Source organism: Psittacula echo, assembly GCF_963264785.1.
Source record: "Psittacula echo genome assembly, chromosome: 14".
Classification (NCBI taxonomy): Eukaryota; Metazoa; Chordata; class Aves; order Psittaciformes; family Psittacidae; genus Psittacula; species Psittacula echo.
Window position 1 is genome coordinate 2,123,050 of NC_137750.1, and position 27,853 is coordinate 2,150,902.

At 40.0% G+C, this 27,853-nt stretch overlaps 1 protein-coding gene across 1 annotated transcript; it reads left to right on the plus strand.

The window, feature by feature from the left end:
- Positions 1 to 5,167: 5,167 nt before the first annotated feature.
- Positions 5,168 to 27,839, plus strand: TOM1L1 (target of myb1 like 1 membrane trafficking protein; the record flags this gene model as incomplete). Its single annotated transcript, XM_080629432.1, has 15 exons — positions 5,168 to 5,225; positions 5,394 to 5,478; positions 7,720 to 7,798; positions 13,874 to 14,023; positions 14,439 to 14,558; positions 15,959 to 16,066; positions 16,767 to 16,883; positions 20,279 to 20,412; positions 22,804 to 22,864; positions 24,237 to 24,351; positions 25,203 to 25,284; positions 25,799 to 25,874; positions 26,647 to 26,719; positions 26,995 to 27,067; positions 27,776 to 27,839. The coding sequence occupies 15 exons, from the start codon at positions 5,168 to 5,170 to the stop codon at positions 27,837 to 27,839; spliced, it is 1,395 nt and encodes a 464-aa protein (XP_080485558.1).
- Between the last annotated feature and the right edge of the window lie 14 nt (positions 27,840 to 27,853).

The following is a 27,853-nucleotide window of genomic DNA, read 5'->3' on the forward strand; positions in this document are numbered from 1 at the left end:
GAACTGTTTGCGCTTCAAGTGGGAGTGTCACGAAGAGAAAAATTACCTTCTTGGTAAAGGCCATACGTGCTGCTAATGTGCAAGGATTCTGGTTCCTTCCAGGATTGCTTTCTACGCTGATAATTGCAGTGGTGTCCAAATAATCAAGATTGTTCTTGGTACTGAAAGTTTCAGCTTGATTCAAGTTGATGTAGATTGATTCCTGCAGCTCTTGAAAGAATCCTTATACCACAGACTTGATATGTAAGGATTTGGAGATTCTTCTTTTGCTTTTTGTTTTGTATTAAAACAGCAGAGAAACCTATTTGTTGTTACATCACATTTCAGCACACCTGGAGATGAAAACCTCATCACTTGTATTTTTTTAAACAAGTGTACCCATAGCCCAGAATTTTCCAAGGTTATTCATTGAAGGCAAAGGAATTTGTATTGCAGCTGAGAGGAATATATGAAAGATTTTTATCATGTACTTAGCAACTTGAAAACAAAATTAAACTAAGCGTGTAGCACAGTGATGTATATGCCATATGTAATGTGGAAGTTCTGCTGTGTACCACAAATTAGAAAGTGTCATGGTAACTCAGAAGGCATTCCTGGTTTAATTGGACAACTGTCTTTTACAGCTGTCTAAAATTCACAAAGGATCTCCTATGAAATAAAGCTCTTTAAATAGCTTTAATGTAGAGAGACATTTCGCCAATTCATATATTCCTCATTGTCAGCTTAAATGTGACCCAGTTATTTGCCATCTTCCTTTGCAGACAAGATGATAGAAAAGTTCCCAATTTCTCATATGCTAGTTTGCTGTAAATCTGAATTACTGAGTTCATACCTTATTTTCCATTTTGAGCTTGCTCTTTATGCAGCAGTTTATATATATAGCAGTCACATCCCATTCATGAGAAAACTAGCTACAATTCCTGCCAGTTAAGATTCAGGCAGGTTTTTTATGTCTTCATAAGTTTTCCTGTGAGATTCAAGCAGAAGATTCTGCCTTCAGTGGATAAGGTATATTTAATAATTAACCTCATACAGCAAAACTGAGTCAAGACTCAACAGTATTCTTCAGTATAATAATGATTTCATCATTTCTTTATAAACCTGGAATCCATTGCAGGAAAATCTGCCTTTGGAGAGAAGCTGGGGGAACTGGATGATGCATCTTTGTCTCTGAGAAGGTGAACTTGAGAAAAGGCTTTGGTAAGTTCCCTAAATACACAACAAAACATTTATCTCCAGCTTTGATCCAGGGAAAAAGGAGGATTGTTTCCTGAAAGGAAAGGGAGGAGAAGCAGGAAAGCTTTTGGATTACCACTGCAGCATGAGGGTAGAATCCCAGAGTGAGGTAATGTTTAATATCTTACTTGAACACAAAAAAGTTAATAGGTGTAAAATAGTTGTTTCTGAAAGTCTTTACACTCAGCCATATGGAAAACAAGTACACATGGTTTTAGCTTCAAATCAGCTGTGGCTCCCATAATGTGCTATTAAAAAGATGTTTTTTACTTGGAATTCTCACGGTTTTAGAAGGGGCAGAAATACAGATTTGTCCAAGTTTATGGGGAAGTCCCAAAGCAGTGACAGTGTGCTGAGGGTGCGTGCTCCAGGAAATACAGCATAGAACTGAGAGTAAGACAACCTGATTGCCATCCCCTTGTCAGTCCTGAGAAACACCCCATCCCATACCCTCTCCTACCCTTTGAGGGCTTTGCATTGCCTATATTTTATTAATTATAAATATATATATTATATATAATATATAAATATATATTATATTATAAATATATATGTTATATTGTAAAAAAAATGTTATTTTTTAACATTTCAAATGACAAGAGAGCATTATAACTTTAAAGAGCTGCATCTGAAGCACACTGTGTATATGAGAAAAGCCAATATGGCTGATAGGGAATTGCGTTTTCCATAAACCATCCTTCACTTGGAGTAGCCACCACAGACAAACCGAGGAGATTCGTTGAACCAGATTGCCCTCTGCAGGCCACAGACACTTCCCTCCTTTGCTAATAGTCATTCCCCATTTCTACACAGGCAAATTAAATACACTGTTAACACAACAGGGTTTGGATTTAAATATTTCTTTCAATAAATTAGTAATTAATTAAATAGATGTTTGGGGACAGCTCAGTATTCTTAGGGTCCCAAACAGTAATTTACTTTGCTCGAGTAGCTCCTGATTAGGTTTGCTATTATCTGAAGGCAATGAGCTAATGGAGATGATGCAGAAGGGATTTGATTTAGCCCTCTAGCTGTTTGTTCAAGTTGAGCTACCAGTACAGGCCATAACCAGCATATGGTCTAATGAGCTACAGTGAGAATCCCGCAGATCCTGTCTTTGTTGTACCCGATAACAAGGCAGAATCACACTAAAATGGACTACTTCTCATGTGGTAAAGATTGTGAGAGTAAACACAGATCTTGGGAGATGGGAGGAGGCAATACTTTACAACTCCTCTCCTAATCTCTGCTGAATAATGATCTTTTAGGAATCTCTCTTGTTTTTAAACTAAACCTGAAGTCATGACCATGGTTTATGATTTTCATTTAACAAATAACAGCAGGTACAAGTCAATGTTTATGAACATGATAGCTGTTTAAGTATTTCACACGATGTGTTATGTGTGTGTGATTCCTTGAAAATAGGATTGAAGACTAAATAAGGTAGAGGTGGATTTTTAAAAATCTAAATTACTGATATGTAACTCTGAGCTCTATAACTTGCAGAACTAGACTGAAAAATCTCTGCATCGCTGTCATAATTAGGGATATGATTTTATATTTGTAACTGACATAGCAACACCAACAAAATCTCTAGTACAAATAAAAGTACATTGACAAGCTTGCCTATGTTGGCATAATACACGTTATCTCAAGAGGCAGGTATTAACTATGCCACTAAACTCTTTTGTCTCAAAACATTTTGCAAAGAGAAATTATTTAGCCTCTTCTTTCTTTTGATAACACATTATGTGTGCTTGCAAAAGGTAGCAAATGTCCTTTAGTAGTAATAATTAAGTATAATACTATACCTGTAATAACAGTAAAATTGCAAGGACGACTCTCCTGGGACACTTTGACCCCCAACTCATAAATACCATGGACTCCAGGGAAAAGCTGATGAGTCAGGCAGGCTTGTTTCAAGCAGAACCTGAAACTCTCTAGGAGTTAACAGATCTAGCCTAGTAGCTGATTCAAGGAGTAACTTTATTCAGTAAATTCCAGTGGGAAAAAAAAAAAAGGCTTCATCAGACTTTTTTTTCCTCTTAGCTCAATAAAGTGCGCTCTCTGGAACAAGCTCTGACTCACACTGCAGGGTTAACAAGGGCTAATTTAAACAGGCCGGTATTTTCAGCTTTGGTGTTACAGAGCAAATGGGATAAATACCAAAAAATTTAAAGGATGTCTTTCAAAATTCTGCAACCAAGAATAAGCAAACTCCTGTTTTGACAGATGATGTCTAGCTTCTAACCGAATGGCGAGTATCAGAAGTAGAGAAAATTGAGATACATTCCTTATAATGGAACCTCACCAAGCTGTGTGATGAACTGACTATAGAAAGAGTAAGAAAAAGTCTCAGCTCCTACATTGATTGTACATAATCAACTTGCCTAAAAGTTCTTGTAACAACTTGCTTTTGTAGAGAAACTGCAGGTACACAAACGTGCCCTTCTCCAGCCTTTCTGTTAAAGCCATCCAGTAGATGGGGCCATGGAGTTATACAAAATGCAGAAGAAAGTAAAATGAGCTTATCCTAAGAACTCCACTCGTAATCAGTGCAAATAGAGCTTTGTTAACTCATGAAATTCTAACGTCAGGCAAATAATTTATTTGGTTATATCATGTTCTGAGTGTATAACTGATTAAGCTGCACTCAAATGCTAGTTAATATGATTCCACATTTGTTTGATACTGAAATAATTACAACTCTCAGTCAACAAAAATTACAGCTGATGTTTTAATTCTCATTCATGCCACATTCATTCCTAAGTATTGTACAGGCCTGAGATACAGTCAGACTTGAGATGAAGTGACACAATGGAAGGCATTGATAGTAATTGTAGCAAGAGAGTCCCACATGTGGAAGCGTGTATGTGGTGAGAGGAATGTGTTAGTGGTTCCAGCATAATACAAAGGATGACTTTATGACTGTAACTTACACGCGCTGTTGGTGGTTGGTTTGTTTGTTTGTTTTTTCCCTGCTTCTTTAAGATCTGAGCATCTGTTCCTGTTAAATCCTGTTAAACACAAAAGGACACACGGGTTTGAGAAAACACTTATGAATGCTGCAGGAGCAGTGGTCAGTCCCAGTGATTTCATGGCAGGAATGCCCAAGTCTGAAATGTGCCTGCACACAGTGTGCTGTATGGTGTAGCCGAAGTTGCCACCCTGTGTTTGCAGCTCTGTTTTAAAATGAATGAATTATATGCAATCAATTCAACCAGAAAATTGCATCAGGTATGAGTTTACAACTGCACATTCTATTTTGCTGCACTTGAAAACCTGATTTTTTTTATGATCTTGTACCTGAAGATCTTAACGCCTGTATAAAGTTGATCCTTTAAGTCAGTTATGCCATAAAAAGTTGTTCAAAACACCTGTAAAGACAAAATCACCATCATTCTTCTGTGCCACTGAGCAGGTCTGTGTGTGAGTGCTGCAGGGGTGGTGTTTTCCCCCGTTCTGCTGCTGTTAACATTGGTTTCCAAGCCACAGATGCCAGCAGGAGCCCTGGGTCGGTTCGACCTGGGTGTTCTGAGGTTTGCTTTACGACATGCTCAGGTTCCCGTGCGTTCAGCTGTCAGGTACCATCCGGAGCTGCATGAGGGTCCTCAGCGGTCCCGACACCGCCCGAGGAGCAGCGCGTGGCTCCATCAGCCCGGCCGTGAGGGGCCCGGGCTTGGGCCGGGTCAGCAGCGGCCTCGCGGTGCGGTGCGGGGCAGAGCCGGTGCGGCCTCACAGTGCCGCGGAGCAGAGCCTGTGCGGTGCTGCCCGCCCGGCCCGCCCGAGATCACCACCGAGGAGCCGCGACGGCACCTGGAGGCGGCCCCGCCCCGCTCCCAGGAAGGGAGCGGCCGGATCCGGCGGGACGGAACGGGACGGGACGGGGCTGCCGCCCCTCAGAGGCAGCGCGACTCCGGCAGCAGCGGCCATGGCTTTCGGGAAGGCTCCGAAGGACCCTTTCGGCACCGCCGTGGGCAGCCTGGTCGGTGAGTAGCGAGGGGCCGCCGCGCCCCGCCCGGCTCCGCAGCCCGCCTGAGGGGTGCCGGGGGGCGCCATTTCCCCCCGTCGCTGGCCCCGGCCGTGAGGGGTGCGGCGGTTCGGAGCGTCCCCGCTCCTCCCGGCCGGCTGAACGGAGGCTCCCCTTGGCCTTTCAGACCGAGCGACGCTTGGATCGCTGCAGACGGAGGACTGGGGGCAGTTCATGCACATCTGCGATGTGATCAACGCGACGGAGGAGGGGTGAGCGGTGCGGGGGACAGTGGGCCGGGGGGCGGCTCAGTGTCAGAGGTTCCGCTGCAGCCCCCTTTACCTGCAGGGCTGAGAACAGCCGGTTTTCGTCTCGGAGGTAGCACCGGCGTTGCTCGAGGGCAAGGCAAAATCGAGCAGGCAGTGTGTGATGTGTATATAAAGTTACCCAAAACAAAGTAGCAGCAGGGAGCGGGTATCTTTGGTTCCTAGAGAAGAGTTTTGTTTGTTTCAGTGCCCCTTGCTCAGCTGTCAGGACTTGTAGATTAGATGTGTAGGCTGTTCCCCCTAGCCAAGCGGTAGAGGAAGGTGGTAACATAGGTTTCTCACCCGAGTCTGACGTATTTTGTATAACCTGTACTGTTTGTCAGGCGAAACGGGTATCCCTGCGCTTTGCAAAACCCAGCCTGAAAAGAGACCTTGAGCATTTGTTTGCTTACAATGCTGTTTAAAGCTCTATGCTTTTAACTTAATCAGAGTTCCCCACTGTGCAGTGGCTCAGCCAGCCTCTGTCACAGCAGGAGCAAAGCTAAGGCTGGGTTTCTGTTCAGTGGGATCCATCATACCAAGGTGTGTACCCAGGGCAACTGAACAGCCACGTTCTGGTTTACTCAGCCACTTGTTGCTTTGTGCTTCCCTGTTCTTACCTGTAGAAGGAAATTTGTTCTCATGTAAGATGTGCTATAGTGTTGCATTGCAAGAACTCCTTGCTAGCAGTGGCGTGTTTTAACGCCAACTGGAAAACTTGCTTCTGGAGAGTGAGCTGTGCCTAAGTTTCTGCACAGGTGGGTTTTGGTGGTTTTATATCAGCTTTTCCTTTCATTTTTTTTTTTTTGGATCCCACACTCTCACCCATGGCTCTTAGAGCTTGGAAGGTAAATAACTCTCTCCTGGTCCTTGCCATAAGCAACAGCACACTTTGACCCTCAGTGCTAGTTTCTGTGTGGAGTTCCTATGCAACAGAGCTTTTTATTAAACATTTCCTCTTGTGCACAGCTTATGCTTACAGAGGAACTCCTTATAACTTCCTCCTAGGCAACTACTAGTCACAGTCTGTAACAGGGTACTGAGAACAGCAGAACTACTGTATCTAATTAGGCAAATGGGTTTTTTAATGCAATATCCAACTCCTGACCAGATGCTCCAGATGCTTCAGTGAGAGCAGCAAAGAAGCAGGAGTGGAATAATAATAGTTCAGCTTTCTGCAGGGGAAGTTTTCTTCTCTGCTGTCATGTTCCCGTCTGGCTCTTGATGCTCTACTGATATGGCTGGGTATGACATAGGGTTAAGAAAAACAGATATATCGCTGGTTTTATCTGATGAAGGTAAACAACATTTCAAACTGAAAAATGCAGTAATGGTAATTACCCATTTAATTTTATTTGCTTTGAAATATTTTCAGCAAAGATTTTTTTTTCTTATTGAAAAATTGTATTTGTGCCTGTTGCTCTATCTTAGATTCTAGAGCAATCCTAAAGAGACTTTAGGACATCTTGTTTTTGTTGATCATGAACATTGAGCTGTCCCTAATAATTGTACAGTATAGATAGCCCGTATTAATTAGGCAAAACTGTTTCCCACATGTGATAAGCTTGATACGATCTTCCACCCTTTTCCTCCTACATAGATAGTTAAAAGATAAGGGGTGTATATATAGACATCAAAATGACTGGGCTAGAAATGCCACTATCTTTGGGGTGGAATGGGTTGTCCGTCCGTACATGGTAATTACTCAGATGAGTTAAAAGCATCCTGCAATTATAAGATTGGAGTTAGCCAAGACACCCTACTCCTGACAGCACTCCCAGGAGAGTATTTTTTTAATTGCATCATAGATGAAAAATAGGTACCAGTCAACTCTTGATACAGTTGGCAATTGTTATTCCCTTTCATAGCAATAAAAGCTGGAAAAGTAAATCTGTTGCAAAACAGTGAAATAATATAATTTTGGAGGAGACTTTTCAGAGGAGAATAACTTAATTTCTCTGCACAAGTCTCTGGAGTAATGCAGACTCTGCAGTAACAAACCTGATTCACTGCTTTGCTACTTTAACTCAATGCTGGACTGATTTTGCTGGCATCAGTGGGGTAATTGCTCTAGTTTTATGTGGGTGTAAAATCAGGGATGAATTTGGTCTTGTACCTCTGGCTGATATTTTTGGCTCTTGGATGAAGTTATGAACTAGAAAAGCAGTCTGACATCACTGGTAACTTTTTCTACTTAATTTGTCACAGGCCTAAAGATGCAGTTAAAGCACTAAAGAAAAAGCTTTCAAAAAACTGTAACCATAAGGAGATCAGGCTTACCCTGTCTGTAAGTACAGCTGTATTTATATTAATTAGATACTAAGAAGGCAAGCATTTTAAACGATAAGGTGGCATGCAAATTATCACTGACACAACTCCCCAGGATGTTTTCTGTCTTTGCTGTTTGTGTGTGCAGCACTACCACAGTGCAGATTAGAGGGTCTGTTGGCATTCCAGAGATAATACAAATTCGTGGATTTATTGTTGCATTTTGGGTTTTTTTTTTAAACTTTTTAAAAAGTACTTAAAAGTAGTATAGTTCTTATTTACTCCTGTGGCTGTCTGTGTGTGCCCCACCTGTTTGTGAAAGATATGGAGGTTGAGTTATTGCATAAAAGCTTCATTTGGCCATTCTATTACTCGCCTTGTGGTACTGATCCTCGTTAGGCTGAGCAAGGTATGCAGCATGGCACATCCCACATGGAATGTGCAGTACCTGTTTTGTAAAGGTGTTATCACATACAAATAAGAAACTTGAATGAAAGGGTAGCAGTGGTGAGTTAAGCAAGGGAGCAAGACTCAGGGTAAGCCACTTAAGATTCAGAAGTTATGACTAAAGGTTGGCATAGCTAGGAATATCCTCACTTGAGATAACCTGGCCTCCGGAATCTGACAGTGTTTCTGAACTATCTGAGAGTTTGAGGAATTGTGATTTCAACATAAGATTTAGTGGAGCATGTTCACACAGTTCTGTTTTCCACTGCACTGATAATGTAGGCAGCAGCAGGAAGTTCCTAACACTGTCCTAAGTCCGGAGTTCCCAACCTGAATTACTTCTAACTAACAATAGTGCAACTGTTAGAAGAACTATACCATTCATGTTTTAAGTTGTTGAGGATTTGTCTTTCATTATTTGTCTAGAGTGTTTACTTCGCCATTTCCTCTTTTGAGGTAGTAGAGGCTTGTCTGCATTGCACTTACTAGTATTATTCATGAGTTTGGTATTTGTTGTGCAAAATCATTGTCTGTATCAATATGTGCTGCAAAGTGATTAAGGAAGATAGGTGATTGATAGTGTCAAATTGTAGGTTGCTTAGCGATTGCTCAAGTGTCTCCTGGCAAGTTAGAGGTGCAGATAAATGTGTTAAACGTACCAGTGTATACCTTCAGCTTATTCCGTTTCCGCACTTCTTTCCTGGCTTCCTCCTCCAGTGTCTCATGAGTCACCTTTTTGTATGCTCTATGCGTTTGCATAACAGAAACACTCGGTTTCCGCTGTAATTGTAATCCATGTATCAGATCTTCTTTCTTTCTCCTACAGTCTTTGTGCACCTCGGGCCTTCTCTGAACATCTGAAGCAGTCAACTGGAGTTATAATAACCCAGTGTTTACATTTAGGAGCCTTGCTTTGGTTATTTACTCTGCTGATGTGCCCAAGGTGACATTATAGATTAGTTCTTAAGAGCATAGAAGTGGGAGAAGGATCTTGTTTCAGGAGTAAAGAACAAAGAACTTTCTCAACCTGGAAGCTCACTGTATTTGCTTGCAGATGGGAGTGTGTACCAGGTTTCAGTTGTGCTTGTAGTTTATCACTTTCTCACAGTCTCTTTACCATTTCATGCCCCTTTCTCCATGTCTGTTCTCACCCACTCACGTGTACACATGTAACTGCCTCCCAGGCAGACCCATCCTTTTGGCCCAGCTTCTGTTTTCTGACTGCAGGTTTCTTCTCCCTGAGTTCCTTGATTCTTTTATCAATAAGTGCCAGCTTTTCTTTTAATTCTCTTTCTTTGTGCATTTTGTTCTTGTGTAAGATCTTCCATCCTTTGCCTCTCCTGCCCAGTCTCCTTTCCTTTTTCTCCTTATCTATCAGTACTGACATCATTTTAGCATGTGTAAAAGCTTCACTTTGGTAACTTCATTGCTGACTATATGTGACTTTTAACTCCTTTGTTCTCAAATCAGTCTTTCTTTGTGCCGTATCTCCTGGTTTTATGTTCTTGATTGCCTTAATGAAACTGTTACTGTTTCCCATTTTGAAATGTTTAGATTGGAACAGCAAATCATTGCAAATGGAGAAACAGACATAAGTTTCAATTCCTAAAACACACATACACACTCTTGCAACGCTTACCTCTTAACATTGTTTCTCTCCCACATTCCTAAAAAATAAGGGCTCTTTTCTTTGATGAACCGTAAGTTATCACTTCTGTTTCCTAGAGTAAATGTGGTGGTCCTGCTCTTGAGACTGTGCACAAAATTGTCTCTCTTACCTGCATTAGATACAACTAAGAAGGCACCAGATCTACAAATCACTTTTAATTTGAAATGTACTCTGATCCACTTTTATTTACTGAACCTTGGAATTCTGGAATTTAATCTTTCTAATGAAACTGCTTACGGAGCTTATTCCCAGAGAATATACATGGAGTGAAATGTGAAAGTGTTCATCTGAACTAGCACCACTGCACGTGTTAGCCCTTATTCTGTCATTGAGAGATGTTAAATCTCAACAGGATCTTCCTCCTCCTGGCTCACAGGTGTTTATTTATTTTCTTGGAGGAAGAAGGATGAGTGCCAGCTGTATAAGGTGTTGGCTATAGCTTGACTTTATGTACTTTGATCTGCTGAAGCACAGCCTGGTGCTTGTGAAGTCACATGGATAGAGGTGTATGTGTGTCAGGCTGTGAAGTTGCTTCATGCACAGTTTGATAAAGCCAAGAAATCAGGCTTGGCAGTGGTGATTTTGCAATCAGAGTGAAGAGGATTAGAACTTCTAAGCAGGAATCCAACAAAGCGTGTATGTGTTATTTGACTTCTTATTGCTAATACACTTTGGATACAGAAACTCTGTTTATGCAGCGAATGCTGAGACACCTGTTCAGTTGTTTCTGTAGATCTCCCTTGGGTTTGTAGAGCATTTTTGCTCTGATACCTTTAAGGTCTTTGGAACTGAAGAGCACATGGGGAAGTAGTTTATCAAATGTGTCCCTCTCTGTACTTGTGTCCACACATACTCTGACATACAAAGCAGTGGACGGAAATTTAAGGTGAAGTTATTGTTTCACTTTGCATTGTTGGAAAATTTGTTAGAGGAATTCCTTGGTTAAACTTAATGGAGTTCGGTTGTTTTTTTATTTTGTCTTGACAAAAAAAAAGTCCTATTTTTGCTTTTAATATTTTGTAAGTTTTCAGAGGTACAAAAATGTTAGCACGGCAAATGTGGTCTTATAGAATCATAGAATAGTTAGGGTTGGAAAGGACCTTAAGATCATCTAGTTACAACCCTCCTGCCATGTGCAGGAACAGCTCACACTAAACCATGCCACCCATGTCTTCAGATTTTCCTTTGTTTAATTAACATGTCACAAAGCAGAGGCTCTAAAAAGCAAAAGCATGAGAGCGCCCTCTATCAAAAAGTCCTAGTCAATTTTATTACACTTTATGGTATATATGAGCAAAGAGGAAAAGGAAAGGATATTGAGTGGGAGCAAAAGAAATCCATATTTTTGTGTTAAATATGTATATATGTTTATATATACATATACAAAATCTGGAAAATTCAAGACTTCTGAGAAACATTTTTTAAATGCAGAATCTTGATAAAATGTGCATAGCCAGTACACTGTAGCTGATGAATGGCAGCTGAAAAAGCTGCTTGTATAGGTTTATTTTAAATGCTGGCACTTAGAAATTGTGTCTTACTGTTCAGAAACTCTCTGGGTAGACATCACTATATGTTTAGTAGAGTGTAATCCTGGAGATGCATTGACTTGTTCACTTTGAGTCAGAAAAACGAAGAAGCAAACTGTCCGTCTGTGTTTTCTTGCATTCACCTTAGGTCTGAGAAATATCCGTCACAAACTACATCCATTCATGGCAACTTTATGGACTATTCCTGGCTGCTTTAGATGGGCAGAGTCGTACCGATTTCTGAGTGAGATCTCTATTGATAGGGAATGTAGCTGACTTTCTGTTATACCCACCAACTTCTTCCCGTCTTGTTTCTGCCTTACAGTTCGTCTTCACCTCTGTTCAGATGCCTTTTATCACTTTAATTCTGTATTGCTGTCAGGTGAACCAGAGAGCTTTTACTGCAGTCCGACTGAGTTTTAGCTCAGTGCACATCTCTCAGCTGGACATCTGCTATCAGCTAGTCTGGAACATAGCAGCTCTGTCACTTCAAACGGTTCTTGGGTCCTGCCTGTCATTTGCTCTTCAGCCATTAATGGTTTGGTTGAAGTTAGCTTGCCAGTTCTGTTATTAAAACATGTTTCTATTGAGATACCACTGTGCAGTGTGAAACAGTGGTTGACTTGGCCACCTTGGATCTATTAATTCCAATGGAACTGCTTGAGAAGGTGAAGAACTATTTGCAGTGATAAATAACTATATTGAAATACTAATGAAAAGTTGTTGTTACACAAAAGTGGCTTGTTCATGAATGATCCAGTTAAAAATAATTGAGTTAAAGTCTTCTTTTTCTTAACCAGCTCAGTTTCACTGTGCGTGACTGGGCTGGACTGGCATAATTGAATGGAGGATCTAGCCCATTACTTCAGTACTTTCATTCAAAGAGTAAATACCCAGTCTCTTAAGTAGCAAATTAAAAGCGAGTAGCATACTAGATTTCCCGTGCACTGGATTGAAAATGTTTTACACAGACCATCTTTGAAGTACTGCACAAGCAAATGGCATGGCTTATTATATGTTTCATGTACTCTTTCAAATGAAAAATAATGATTCAACCCAGGAATTTTTTGTAATTATCTCTCAGTTAGTTGGTTTTTTTGCACAGCAGTCTGCCAGCATCTCTTTGTTCTACCCTGTTTTCATTTCAGCAATTTATTTTCTTCTGGTCTTAAACCTGTTTTCCCATAAGTTCCTGATCACGCTGGGAGAAAAATCCCCAAATCCCGAGGCTAGAAAATGAGTTACTAAAATTATTTTGACTTAGTCAAATATAGTCTGCTCTGAACAGGAAAGTATATTTAACCTACTCTTATCAAGATTACCGTAGTGTCCCTTGAAATCTGGGTATCCTTTTGAGAATATAATCTGCTTGTTGCATGATTCAAGGGAAGTTCTGTCTTGCATTTGCAAACTTTTGTTAATTTCAACCCTTTGCTTTCACCTTTGCATCCTCCCTTTTAAAATAGGAGGTAAAGTAAATACATGGTTGAAGAGCAAAAAGTACGAGAGTGACTGGTTTTCTCTATTTGGGCCGTCGTAGTCCTGTGGTTGATCTCCAGATTTGAGCCAGGCAAGAGAAGGTCTGTTTCTGATTCTGCACCTGATCTGACTAACCCCACTTTCCTATCAGGACTTGTATTGGCCTGATTTCCGGTGCCTGGGATGTAGTGACAGCTTTTGATATCTCTTCTGTAAGATGGGAGTTGTAATCAGGCACCTCCGGGTGTACAAGGGAGAAGTATTATGTCATTATCGCATACTGCTCTATTTCGTAGCTCAGACATGTTGCTTGCAGGGATCCTACTCTGAGCATTCCAAGTAGAGTTTTGGAAGTAGACTTCTTTCATAAAGATGAATCTGACAATTGGAACAATTCAACTATTCTGTTTCAAATCAATGTGACCTTTAAAACATGTGAAGAAATTGTACTCTGAGAGGTTGAATTTGTTCTTTTCTATTTTTTCATTTGTCTCTCTCTCACAGGGCAGATTACAAGAGAAGCATTTAGTAATCTTCTTATTTTCTCTTATAGAGTTCTTCAGAATCTTGTCAGCCCAGGGTATCTCTATGCTAGGCAGTGAATTCATTCTATTACCAAATCTGTACAAGCCATTTTTAAGCTATGTTCAGATTTCATGCTGTTAAGGTACCGTATGTTCAATAACTGCCATGACATGGAAACAAACATGACCATACTTCCTTCTTAAAAATAATATAACTCTGGCTAACATATGTAATTTAGTATTGTGTAGGTAAATTTGTGCACACAGTGAGTTACTCTTACCCTGTAGTAACCTCGTCAAACATTCTAGTGAGATATCTAGGTGGATATAATCTGTTCATATCTATTTCCTCGTACCTTAGAAAAAATTAAACAAAATGACACAAAAGCAGTCAAGTTGACTTTTATTCCTAGTATCTGTGTAACTGAAACTTTTTGCGTGTGCAGCTGCTTGAGATGTGTATAGAGAACTGTGGCCCAAGATTCCAGTCTTTGGTTGTGAAGAAAGATTTTTGTAAGGACAAGCTAGTGAAACTACTGAATCCAAGATATAATCTGCCAATTGACATGCAGGAGAAAATCTTGTCCTTCGTCATGGTAAGTCTAAAGTGAACAGTACGTGTTTGTGTCTCCGCTGTATGGTAAACATTTAATGATGCAGCCCATTTCTGTACTGCAACATGCTCATGGGAACCTTTTCCTAAAGCAGACTTAATTCTTGCTGCTTCATGCAGGAGTAGCACAAACTGGATGACAAAGGAAGAGAACTGGAAAGCTGTCAACCTCCACCTTTTATGTTCTCTTCCCAGTCTGTGTATGTGCTCCCACTGTGGTTGCACTTAGCAAGCAGGATGATAGAGCTTTTGTGGTTCCTGCTGATTTGAATGTGGAGTTAGCTGGACTGGATGGAGGACATGACCTGCCTTTAGGACTATGTGTTTTAAAAACACTTGTCTGACCCACTGACTGTCCATTTCTGTGACTGTTACTGTTCTTGTTACTTCAAAACTAGACATGGGCCCGAGGTTTCCCAGGAACTGTGGATGTGAGTGAAGTAAAAGAAGTTTATCTAGAATTGCTGAAGAAAGGAGTGGAGTTTCCATCTTCTGACACCAGCAGAGGGGAACCTAAGGTGGGGTTGCACAAGGATATTTCATTATCCATTGTAGATCAGAAACAGGATGTGTTAATTGTATGAGCTCTGTAGACAAAGCAGGCGTGTCTGTTTTGTTTTTATTTAAGTGCTCCAGGGCAGAATATGACCAACCTACTTAAGCATGTGAGGAGGAATCAGTTTCAATTATAACAGCTAAGATAACAACAAAGAAACCTGGCCTATATAATAGTTTATTTCAAACTACAGATTAGTGGCAATGTTCTCAAAAAGGAAGCATCTCTTTTGAGACTTTTGAAATGTGTAAAAGGTTTGGGCACACTGTTTATCTCAAGATGAATGAGAGCTGAGTGTTCTAAACTTGTCAACTTCTGAAGGCCTCAACTAAAAGGAGTAAGATCTTTATGAAAACATATACTGTTCAGAATATGAACATTATCTACCTTTAAAATTAAGCCAAGAGAGGTAGGAATCTATAAGAAGAGATTGTTGTCTGTATCTCCAGCTGTTCGCACAAGAGTTTTGGGAAGCGTTAAAACCATCGGCCACTTGCAGTTGCAGAATTGGATGTCTATAATCAGTGCAGACAGGAATGACTCGGATTTATCCTGAATTTGATTTGATGATTGGATAGTGGAATGCCCAAAAGCTTATGTATGTAAGGGTTGTTTGAACAAGCTATGTGAAGAACGTTCTGAATAGACAATATTGTTTTCCTCACCAAGTACAGTACAGATGATACATGTCTACCACGTGTATGTGCCAGTTCAAATCAGTGGCAAACCTTCTGCTGATCTCGGCTGCACCAGACCTGAGCACAGTTTTTACCTCACTCTCTAAGAAGTGAAGGACTTGGATGTGTGTAGTCTTCTGCACATGGGGTTTTAGATTTGGATTTATTTTGCCTTATAGCAGTCAGTTCAAATGCCATGCGGGTGAAGCCTTCTGCAGATAAAGCGCTCCAGCTTTTCAATCCGTAAGGCCTTTATAGTTTGTTATCTGGAAACACCTGGACTTTATCTCCCAACTTTTCCAGTGCTTCCAAGTGTGATTACGTTCTAAACTATCCTTTGTTATAAAATTGCAGTGGCACTTTGGGAAGGACTCTTGGCTGTTAGATGGCTTAACAGCTCAAGGAGCTAGCCTGTTCTTAGCCATTCTCACTTTATCCATGGTAGAATTTGCTTCCAAACCCATTTAAAAGATACCTAATTCCAAAACTCATTTCATTACAAAATAACCATTAGATTTATTCTTGTAAATGGAACCTTGCTCAACAAATTCCCTGTGAACACTGATCATGAGAAAGCCAATGCACAGTTGTCTGGTCTGACAAAGATGTTTTGTAGCTCTCTCATCAGTATGTTTGCTTCAATTCTTTTGTTAAACCAGAGCTCTTGTCTTTTGTCTTTCTGCAGCCTTCATCTCAGCCTTCTACAAAGTCTTCGCCGTCTTCTGCTAATCCTCCAAAACAGCCTTCACTGCCTCTTCCCACAGGCCCAACACTGTTGTTGACTCCTGATCAGGTGCAGTACTGCAGGTTTAGAGGATGGTGGGTCCACTTTAAATGTAGCGCTAATGTGTGATCTAAACAGCCTGGGTATATAGACCACCAGATGCAGTGGAGAATGCACTTGAAGGGACCATCAGTTCAAGTGGCATAACGCTATATTCACAGTTTTAGGTTCATTCTCCTGAAGATCTTTTACATGATGGTGTGCCAAAGCAAACTAGGCAGAAGTGAGTTCGATAATGACAGGCTGCATCCCAACCGAAAAGTGGATCGTTTACTCAAGTATGAGAATACCTAATGATGTCTTAACAATGTTATCGTGCAAGTTGATAAAAGTTACTTCAAAGATAAGTGAGAAAGCCAAACTTACTTTTGTATAAGGCTTGTGTGAAGAGACTGTTCCAAAAAGCAGGTAGGAAAGAACAGTTCCCTTCCTGCTTGGCCTGTAGTTAACTGAAAAGAGTAACAGTAACATTAATGAGAAGGATTAACTGCTAGAAAAATTAATAGCACTATCAGACTTGGATCTTAGTTTGATTGCACATATAAAAGCTAAGCTGGTTCCATTCATTTTCATGGTACATCACCAGAATGAAATAATGCTAATGAGGCTAATATTATACCTAATGGGGAAGAAACTACATATTAAGGATAAGAATTATTCTGCTTGCTCTTTTCACCTATATAATATTCTGTCCTATTGACCTCAACAGATTGGGAAACTGTACAGTGAACTGGATATGGCAAAAACAAATGTGAAAGTCATGTCATCAATACTGAAAGAAAATGTCCCTGGCTCTGAAAATCCGGATGACATGAATCTTTTACAGGTATAAGATAATTCATTGGTGCGGTATATTGGTTTAGTTTAGTCAAAGTTGATTTTAAAATGTGTTACGTCCTTTCTTTTAACGTCTGAATTCAGACTGCCAAATGAAAACCAGCAATAGGTTTCTGTCACTGCTTTTGCTCAGCTTTCTCTTGTTTCCTTCACCTTCCCTGACATCTACATAGTCAGGAAAAAACAATATAGCTTGCAATGCAAATTTAAGCTCTAGGGAATTCCAAGGGCAAAGGAATTTCATAATGGAGCGTTCTCTGTTAAGCACGTTCTGTCAAACAGCCCGGAGAACATTCCAGTTGAACACGGTTGCCTTGTGGGAAAATAGATGATAACACAGAGTCTTTCCCTCGTACCCGTCCTGGAGTTTTCAGTGCTCTCTTTATTATTACCAGTACCTTAAAGGCAGTGAAGAATATGAAGCATTGGTTTTATGTGCGTGACCTCAAAGACTGGGAGCTTGCTGTGCTATGGATGACTCCACGTGCTCTTGAAGTGTAGCCTGAAGGAAGCATATTGCAACAGTCTAGTTTAGATTTGATGGTGAACATGAAGATGTTCTTTCTGTGATTTCTTCTACTTGGTGGTGCTGTATTTTCTATTATAAATACTAAAAATGCATTATTACTTTAGCATTTCAGGTGACCTGTGTCAGTGGATGTTTTTCTGTTTCATGTTGTCTGCAAGAATTTAAAAAGCTTTTATCACATCCTTCTGATTCTAAACTTGCTTCCAAACGCCTATGATGAGGAAGTATTTTGGGTACTTTGTCAGCATTGAATGTGTTGGAGAGTTGATCTAATTTTTGCAAGCCTTCAGTGTGCTCTTGTTCAATGGAGAATATTTTCTTTGCAAGGAAGCTTTATTGGTTGGTTTACTTTCAAGGTTGTGCGGCTGGCTCCCAACTGGAGGTGAGATACGGTGAGATGGCATTGCCATCTCACATCTTTAATGACAGGCAGTGCTGAGGAAACCAGATAGGAGACAGATGCAGTCTTTCTGGGGGTTTTCCTCTCCTGGACATTCCTCACATCTCCAACACTGTATGCGTTGCAGAGATCTGTGGAGCTACAAGTCCAAAGAGGAAGAGCCTGCAAAGCGAGAGGCTGAGGAGAGTAGACTTTTATACACAGGCAAAATAGCTGTTGTAATAGATTGCAGAGGGCTTGCTTTGCCTACATGAAAGGGCTTAGCGTAGGTCATTCCAGCACTGGACACCACTAGGCAGCTAATCCATGGCTGTTCTGTGCACATTACTTCTGTAGTGAAGTACACCAAGGAGGTGGCCAAGGTGCAGACTGGCCTTAATGATTTCACCAGCCCTAGGTGAGAGAATGCACTGGTTTAACATACTCTGTCCAGTCTGTAACAAAGCAAGTGTTTCTGGTTGCAAACAGGAAAAGTGTGTCTCTGATTTCTTGTCTCCTACTGTGGCCCTTCTGCATGTGGGTGCACATATTAGGTTGCCCACAGTAAACCAGTGGATTCTTACTGACACTCCCAGTAATAAAATTGTTGGCAAAAGTTTGAGGACAGGGTGTGGAGTTCCCATTTGTGGGAGAGTGACTGAAAATTCATTCCTTCTATGTTAATTTCGCTGTTGTTGTTTCTGTTCTTTTCTGCTGTGCACTGAGTAGTATATAGCATCAAGCATGGCTAGCCTGTTCCTTTAACAGTGTTTAATGTTCCCCTTTGTTTGTGGCTCTACTTGGATTAGGCTTTTGTTGTCAGAGAACAAAGTCCTTTATTAAAAAAGCTGCTTGTTTAGCCTTTGAGATTGCTGGAGACATTAATTTCAGTCCTGACTATCTGGAGTCCCTCAGTAAAAACTGTAACAGGGTAAACTCGATCAGTGCAACATATTTTCAGTTCTGCAGGTTCATTAGTGGCTAGGCTCCTCCCTTTCTCCACCCTGTTTTGGGCAAGGCAGATCTCAGTTGAAATAACGTGCTGACCAGGAGCAGTAGTTAAAAGAATAGCTAAAGCTCAGTGTCAGCACAGAAGAGTAACAAACTTTTGTACTGGGTAGCAAATACATGTACTTGATGGACATGCAGGAATTTGGGTGCAGATCATCAGCTGGTAAGAATTAGTACAAATTCATTGGAATCACTGGTGATTGTTATTCCAGCTGGTCATCTACCACTGTAAAACTCCAGCTTTCAGAACAGAAGAGTGCCTGCATCTTTGTGGGTAGGAGCAAAGTATAGCAAATCTGTGCTTGAACAAGTGTCTCAATTTCTTCTCTGTTGAATATGGATATTTGTAAAGGAGCTGGTCTGCCTGTATAATGGAGTCAGAAGAAATACACATTTTTTTAAATGGTAGTAAAGTCTGGAGTTGCAGAGGCTTTAAATTTAATTACAAACATTAAGCTGAATACATTTTTGTATGTTTTATCCTGGGCTATGAAGATACAGTACTGAAAGGTGCAGTACTCTGTAATCCTTTTGCAGATTTGGCAAAGGGGTGCAAAACTGGTTTTTTACATAAATAAAAGCATTTACTTATGTGAAGTATATGGGTTTTGAGGAAAAATAAAATCACTTTGAAAAGAATACCAGAGCAATTTCTGAATAGCACTATGCAAATGGAGTAATTTTCTCCCTCTTTTTTTTCCTCTTTTCCTGACACAGAGCCAGCATTTGCAAATGCACACTGGGGGGCAAAAAATGTTGGCTTGAGTTGCAGTTCCTGTTGCTAAAGAATTTGTTTCTTTGAGCATGCAAAATCTGCAGTGGAGAGGAATATAAATAAACTGTCTTCTGTTTCGACTGGAGATAGGGCAGAATTCTGGTCAACAAACTCATAATTCTATCAGCTGATTCTGCTGGGTTTGTGTTATGTCCTCAAAAAATGAATAGGTTAAGTGCTGCCAAACTTCCCCACTTAAGGGAATAGTTAGACTGGTGTCATGGAACACTTCTATCCTTTTGATTACTATTGTCTTTTCTTCAAGCAGACGTTGAGCAGGATCACATCCATTACATCCATGTGAAGTGTCCTGCTGAGTTTAATCAGCTGCAAACAGGATCAAATCAAATTTGTTCTGCATCACCCAGAGGGGTCTTCATTATTTTGTGATTTGTAATTTAGACTTTAGAGACAGATATATCTTGAGAAATAAAGGTGGGTCAGAAGATAGGGATTGGGTAGGAGTGCTGGTTGTGATGATAGGAGTTGTCAACCTGCCTTGCAGAGATCAAAGACATGAAAATTACGCTATTTGCAATGTTTGGTATGTGTGTGGTTTGTGTAAATTAGGGAATGTTTCACAGGAGGCTGCAGTGCTCAAGTGTCTTACCATTCTCCTGCGGAACTGACAAGCTGGGAGGCACAGTTACGATTTATATATTTCTTTTTTTCTTCCTTTGCCTTGGGCAGAAACTGTATAAGACCTGTCGGATGATGCAGGAGAGGATCATGGATTTGTTGGTGACAGTGGAGAATGAAGATGTGATAGTTGAGTTAATACAAGTAAATGAAGATCTGAATGATGTCCTCCTGGGACATGAGAGGTAAGTAAGTACATAGCCTCTCTCCTCACACTTGGTATCTTCACTGAGTAAGTGCACTTAAGAGATGCAGATAGTCCTTACATTTAATGTTGATCCTCCACAAGAAGACAGATTTTTATGCTTAAATCCAGAAAAGAAAGTGATTCAAAAGGAGAAAGCTATGTATTTGCCTGCTCCCAAACACCTCAGAAATGATTAACAAAGGTAGTTGGAAAACCATTAGAATGGGGTAAAACAAGTTAACAGCACAGACAGGAAGTCAGATGGAGGCACACAAAAACCATTAAGGAGTTTTGCATTCCTTTTTGGTAGCACAGAGTGAATTTGTCATCAGTCTGCTACAAGCCCCTTGGTACTGATGATGGCCCTTATCTCTGCTAAGTATATATGCTTCCAGGAAAGAATACTTGTTCTCCTTTCTAAACAACTTTGGCAGCTTTATTGCAGAAATCGGCTATGGAGTAGCCTCCTTGCATGCTTAAGAGTTGCTTGCTTTTCTCAGCTAGATTGAAACATGCTGTTCTACTTATCTTACAGCAGAAAATGTTTTTCTTTCACATGTGGAAGCAACAGAGTGCTTGCTTTGACATCCTGTATATTTGTCTATTACGTCATTGGTAGCATGACTGGATGCCAGCAAAACTGGAATTAATTTTAAACTCAAAATTCCAGTATTATCCCCCAAAATATTACAAGTATACTCATGGAGAGTATTCTGGTTTAATAGGAGTTAGCCTTGCATCTTAATTAGTTGATCTACCCCATGGCTAAGATATGCTCTAGATATCATTATGCATCAAGTGCAGTGGGTTTTAGCAGATTTAGAGAATGTAGTCATCTTTTCTTTTTAATCCTTGTCTGAACGCTGCACTGAAAGTATCACTGATTCTTCTGAGTGTTGTGGCACAAGCTTTGGGCCTAATCTTGACAACATTTAGCTTTCATTTATCCTTAAATCTTATGTCTACAGCAGTGTTGGAATATTTTACAGTAACTGCCTTGGAAGATTTGTGTTATCACTTCTTGCTTCAGGAAGTTTTTCATTTTAGTAAAGCAAAACCAGAATTCTGTTTAGCTTCTGTAAATCCACTGAAATCAGATGTGGGCTTATGTTTTTGTTACAACTGATGAATACTGGCAAGGCCAAGAACCTCCTCAGCTATGAGTTACAGATTGTGGGTACAATTCAAGAAATTCTTATGAATGACTCGCATGGTGACTGAAGGAGCAATTAACTTGCCATAGTGAGACTGAACAGAAAACTACAGCTTTTTAGTACTGTCATGGTATGGTTTAATGGACCCTAATGAGTCTTCCTAGGTGCAGATGCATGGCACTTGAGAGTTGCTAAATATTAAAATGTATTCAGTTAATGTTTGCTGCAGAAGATTGGTTCTATGGAACTCCCTCTGCCAAATGAAATATGTAAAGGACAAACTGATTTTAACCAGCTGCATCTGTTTCATACTCTGTGTATTGTTTGAAGACAAGTCGTGCTGCATTCTCTGTTTCTCATTATTAATGTCGAGTCCAAATTCAATGCGGAGCACTCACCGTTGTGCAATGAACACGGATGGATGTAACAATGACTCCCTCTAGTGGCTCCAGCAACTTCCATTGTCTGCCTGTATTTCAGATCAATATTTCGTGTTCTGCAGTTGGAAAGTTGTTCGGGTTTTTTTCTTCTGTTCCTCCTTGCATTATGCTGTCTATGTGGGCCTTGCTAGTATGGTAACCCTGAATAGCCAGTGCAGTTGTATGGACAGTCTCATGGCCATACCACTTAGGGCTCTTATTTCTGAAATGTGTTGACCTTATGGATGGTGAATATCCCTTGTCCGGGTCTCCTTTGGACCCCGTGTAGCACTGTTCTGACTCCTAGTACATAAATATTTCTGCAGGTGGATTTTTTTCTCCTTTTTTACAAATGCCTGAAGTAATGAGCAGGCTGCATACCATAATAGTCATGTGGTTTGTCCTGAGATGGCATGAGGGAATGTGGGGACCACTGAGGAGAGAAGGCTTTCTGAGAGTCAGTTGGAAGTGTGTTCTGGTCATAAGGAGCCAGGTTTGGCACAGGGGGTGCTCATAGTTACTACTCTGGCATGGACAGAGGCAAACTTTGTCAGCTATGATTTTATTTTCGAAGAAACAGATGGCTGTCTCCAAAAGTAAGCTCAAGAACAAGCTAATTGGTGTTAGTTTAGGTGATCGGAGGACCACAGCTCTGGGGAAGAGTCAGAGACAAGTGCGCTGGAGAAAAGCACCTGTAGTGCTTGTTTGGCACTTCTGGAGTCTTGATAATCAAACTTTGACTGTATCTGGTTTATAGTCTTTTGAATGACCTCACAGAAATGCAAGAATGAACATCTAACTCTGCAACTTCAACAGGTTCTCCCGAAACAGAGTGCGTTTTTTGGAGAATCAGAGGATACAACGTGAGCGCGAAGAGGTGAGTAATTACAGGTGAACTGCAGGGCTGTAAATACTCTTTTTTCTTTTCATCATGAAAAATACACTTTTGATATATGCAGAACTTTATTCTCTAGTTGAAGCAGAGGAGACAACAGGCTCTTTAGAAAGACCTTACTGATCTTTCTAAAGTCTAACTTGTAGAATTCCATGCAAATTCTTTTAACTGAAGTAGCAAATAATGTCAAATCTAAGATGGAAGCTTGGTTAGGAAAAATGAGAGAGAGATCTATTCAAATGCTGGTTTAATACCTCTACAGCTCAGCACTACTATCTGCCATCTACAAAATGAGGAGCCATCATGTTTCTTTTCGTCTGTTCTCAGTTAGGCATTTTATAGACTGAAATACTATTACACTATTAGAACTCACTATTCCTGATGGGTTTTTTTTCCCCTGAGTCAAAGCTTTTTTTGAATTGTGAATAATGGCTTGTAGCAAATCTTTAATGACTATCCGTTATTGATTGCTAATTGTTGTTGTTAATTATATTGCCCAGAGTAGTTTTGCACATGTTTCAGTTTCTGCTAAGCCATAATATGTCGTCATTTAGACCTCAACATGAAAATGACTTCATGGTGAATGCTGAAATACAGCTGACAATTAAAAAAAGGTAGAAGATGATCTTGTTTTCCTTGAAAAGCCACTATAACTGCATTCTGGTTATGTAGGTGGATGGTTTTGCTTGGTGAATGGATTAGTTAATAGTCCAAATGGTGCAGTCTGTACATTTTCATTTATTCAGGAGTCCCCAGGTTTAAAATGCATCATCTTTATTATTAACCTGGTGTGACTAAACCTGTCTGATTCAAGCATGTGAGTTTATTAAAATCTTTGGTTGGCTACGTTTTTAATTCTAACACATTCAGATAGGAAACAAAAGGAACCCTTTTCTGTGTCCTAGGAAACACTGTTGTGTTTTTGAATTTTCCCTATCCAAATCAATCTGCGAAGTATGTACCAAACCTCAGTAACACAAATAAAAGGCATGAAAATAATTGTACAGGATCAATCAGAAGATTGATATCAAACCTGTATCCAACAAGCTCATGGTTACTTTTTAGAATTGAGTTCATTCTGTTTCCTACTTCAGAATTGTTTTCCTTAATCTTTTGAAATAGCAACTTGAAATAGCTGAAACTGATCTTCTCTGGAGAGCACTTTCTGTTTCACTAGCTATCTTACACACACACACACACACACACACAGAGAAAATCCTGGTATTCTCTCATACTTAAACTTTTTAAATCATAATATTATGATTTTATGTTCTGTGGAAAAAAAACAAGTTCTAAAAAACCCAACCAACCAAGCAGACCCAAACAACAACTTCATTCCTTTTCAAATGTTAAGCTGTACAGGAAACAACCATCTGCTCCCTCAAGTGATCTACTTGACCTCTCCTTGGATTTGCCATCTGCTGTGTCTGCAGTGGTGCTTATTGACTCTGCAGCATCTCCTTCAGGCCGTAGTAAGTGGTGCATATTTCCCTTGCAGTTTGGTTTCCTAAAGCTTCACCAACAGTAGAGCAATCAAGTTCCTTATAAGAAAGAAAACAAAGATACTCCTTGACTTTAAGGCTGCTCCTTAAATCTCCTTAAAAGGAGAACTGATGTGTGTACATGGAGAAAAAAATGTAAGGTACCATAAGGTTGCCTGTGATTTGTTTATGGTGGAAGCAATAATCTTCCCCCCATTTCATAAATTCGCACAGTAGAACATGCTCTGTTTTCTGTTACAGTGAAGCCTGTAAAACAGTCTGGTCATTGCTTATTCTGTAGGCTTGGAGAAAAGAAACACAGATGTCCTTGATGTCGTGAGTTTTTTTCAGGAGATAGTGTTAGAAACAGTTCACTTTGAGAAGGGTACTCATCTCCTCTAACTTTACACTTCTTTCATAGTTAGAGGAGTGAGTAAAGACCCTAAGTTTGGTACCCTGCATGACTGTTTGCAGAAGCCCCTCCTTTATTCGCTCTAGGGGAGTCCATATACTGAAGTTAAAGGTGTGAGTGTCCTTCCAGGAATGAATGCCTATAATTCTATTTTAATCTTTTAGAGATAGTGAAAGAAGCTTTAAGTGGTATCTACAATGTACAGCACTAATGATTTTGTTCTGATATTTTAAGGAGATAAATATATTGCATCTGAAACCTCCTCTTAGTTATTCAAATTTTGCCTTTCATGTTATAAACAGCAATTTGTTTCAGACACTTATATGCCTTCCAAACAAAACTTTGCCCTTTCAATGTTCATAGTACAAGTAACTAACATTTGCTTAATAACGTTTAACTGATTGTTAATTATCACTTTGAATTTCAGGTGGCATATCTGCACGCCCTGAAGACAAAACCAAGCATCATCCATCAATTTATCCACAGCTAGATTTAGCTCAGCAATTCCCGTGAGTAATCTCTTATCAAGAAATGGTAACAGACAACAGATCTTCAGAGGTATTAGAACTCCACAATTCATCTTCTGAGTTTATAGAAAGCCCTGAGAACACAGATTTACTACTTTTACACATTAGTTCATCAAAACAAGTGAAAACTACCTGTGTGCCAGACAATGCTTAACATGCTTAAAAATACACCTGCAGCACTGTTTAGTCATAGACATGAATTTATCTCAACAGTCAAAACATTCTTGAGATACCTAGGGCTTTGTGCTTGAGTGTTGCCAATGCTGCAGTGAAAGGGATAAACAGATGAATTGTACAGGTCAGTAAGAATAGTTCAAGATGAGAGGTGTCCTTGTAGTTCCTTAACTTCAATGTGAATGGGACATTAGCCCACCTGCCCACTCTGCTCGCATTTGTGACATAAAGACAGACCAGCTAAAAAACAGCATAACAATCAGAATGTACAGTTTTAATAGTTTCTCAGTTACTGCCAATGTGTTGTATTACTCTCTCCTAGATTTGCAACTGAAGCATCAAAAAATAGTGTCAGTGATCCAGCTGGACACACATATAGCAATGTGAGTAGTGCTCATGTTCAGAATAATCATTCTCTGCTGGCAACTGTCAGAATGAAAACTGTTAAGATTTACCCTGACTGCTGTCCAAATGGAATACAAAGGTGTCTTCTGTGGCCCTTCTCTGTCAGTGAAGACTCTCTGTTTGGTGACCAGGCCAACTTTCCACTCTTGATACCACAGATGCTAATATGGAAGTATGTTTTCTTGAGTCCAGCATAATCACAGGGAGTTTGCAGAAAGCAGTTCCTCTATTATTTGGGTTTAATCTGTTGCTGTGTGAAGCAAGCTGAGAACTCCTCTTGCTGCCATTATGTTACTCTGGTGTATTTCCTCTCTCAAATAAGGTATTAGAAAAAAAAAACAAAACCCAAAATGTATATGAATAAAAAAAAAGAATATGATGAAGGGGCTTTGAAGTAATTTTAGGAATTTCATGCTGTCCTGTGGTAGACAGCATGAAATAGAAAAGATGAGAAGTAGTCCCCAAGCTCATGTGCATATTCCCTACTTTAAAGCGCAAGTAAAAGCAGATACCTGTATTGTGAATACTGTGGTCTTTGTGTAGTGGAACAAATTACGCAGAAGTACATTATACAAGTGTGCTGTAGATAACACTAAAAGATGTTTTGATGTTTGTGTGGAGAATCAAGATTAATAAGATTGATTACTTTTGTCCTTAGAATTTATGTGATATAGTCAGAGTCCAATGATAAGTCAGCAGGTATAGAAGTCAAACCAGTTCTCATAGAAGAGTCTCTTTATGTGGTCTTTTGCTTGATGTCCTTAGTTGGCGACTGTCTTAAGCCCAGTGCCTCTGCATCCAGGACAAACTACACCATCAAATGGACTGTCAGCAGCAGGTAATACATACTGCAGACCACCTAACTTCTACAGAGATATGTTTTTCTTGTTAGAACTTAAGGGCTACATAATGGCTGTTAAAGACTAGGTGCAACAAGCATTGATGAAATCTCTTATTACTCATAGCTTCTCTTACACATATCTGTGTATAAGCAACTAGATTCATAAGAGATAATCTGCTACTTTAAGGAAGATACACAAAAGTAACGTGCAGCAAGCATGCTTCTCATTTACATTTAAATCTGTATTGTATCTGCCTGTCTTTATTCTTCAGCTGCATCAAAGAACAAGGCACAATCACCTCATTACTACGAGATAATGGAATTTGATCCCTTGGCTCCTACTGAGTAAGTAACTTTTACAATAGCTAATAATACAGTTGTCTTAGGTGCCAAAGGGAAGAAGGCTTTTTCTTCTGAGTGAGAAAACACAGCATGCTATTTAGGCTGAGCTGGGTGGCCAGCTGGATTGCTAATGTAAATGAGAATGGCTGTGTTTTGTACATTTTACTCCAGTTTTTCTGGCATGACCAATTAAGGAATAAGCTCCTATATGTTCCTTAAACAGCATCTGTAAAAATGGTGGAGTGATGCTGAGTCAAACAGTCTTATAAAATCCTCTCTAGTGATAGAAAATTAATACAAAACTAAACTGATTGCAGAACTCTCCTTTTGTACCAGTAAATTGTACAAAATTTGAGCCATCGACACAAAACTTATTTCTGAGGAATTCTGAGGTAGAAAATTCTCATCAAAGGTTCTCTTTTTAATTGCACACCACACGGTATGCTTTTGCCATTTGCATTTTGCACTCCTGTTCCCAGATTTATTTCAGTGCAAGTGACCACGTCCAAAGGTATTTCATCAAAAAAATGTATCGTCACAGACACACCATAAGATTTGCTCCTTGTTTCCATGGAAACCTGAGCATCATGCAGCTGGTGCTGCTGTGTTAGGCAAACACTACACATCCTTGGTAGTTCACGGTTTTGTTGGTGCGCTTTGTCAAGGCGAAACAAATGTAATGTTGGAGTTGCCCTGTTCCTCTTCTTTCAGAGCTCTTTATGAAGAAATTGATGTTGTGCTGAAGCCAGAAGCTAAAAAGAAAACTGAATGCTGAAGGTGGAGGTGAAG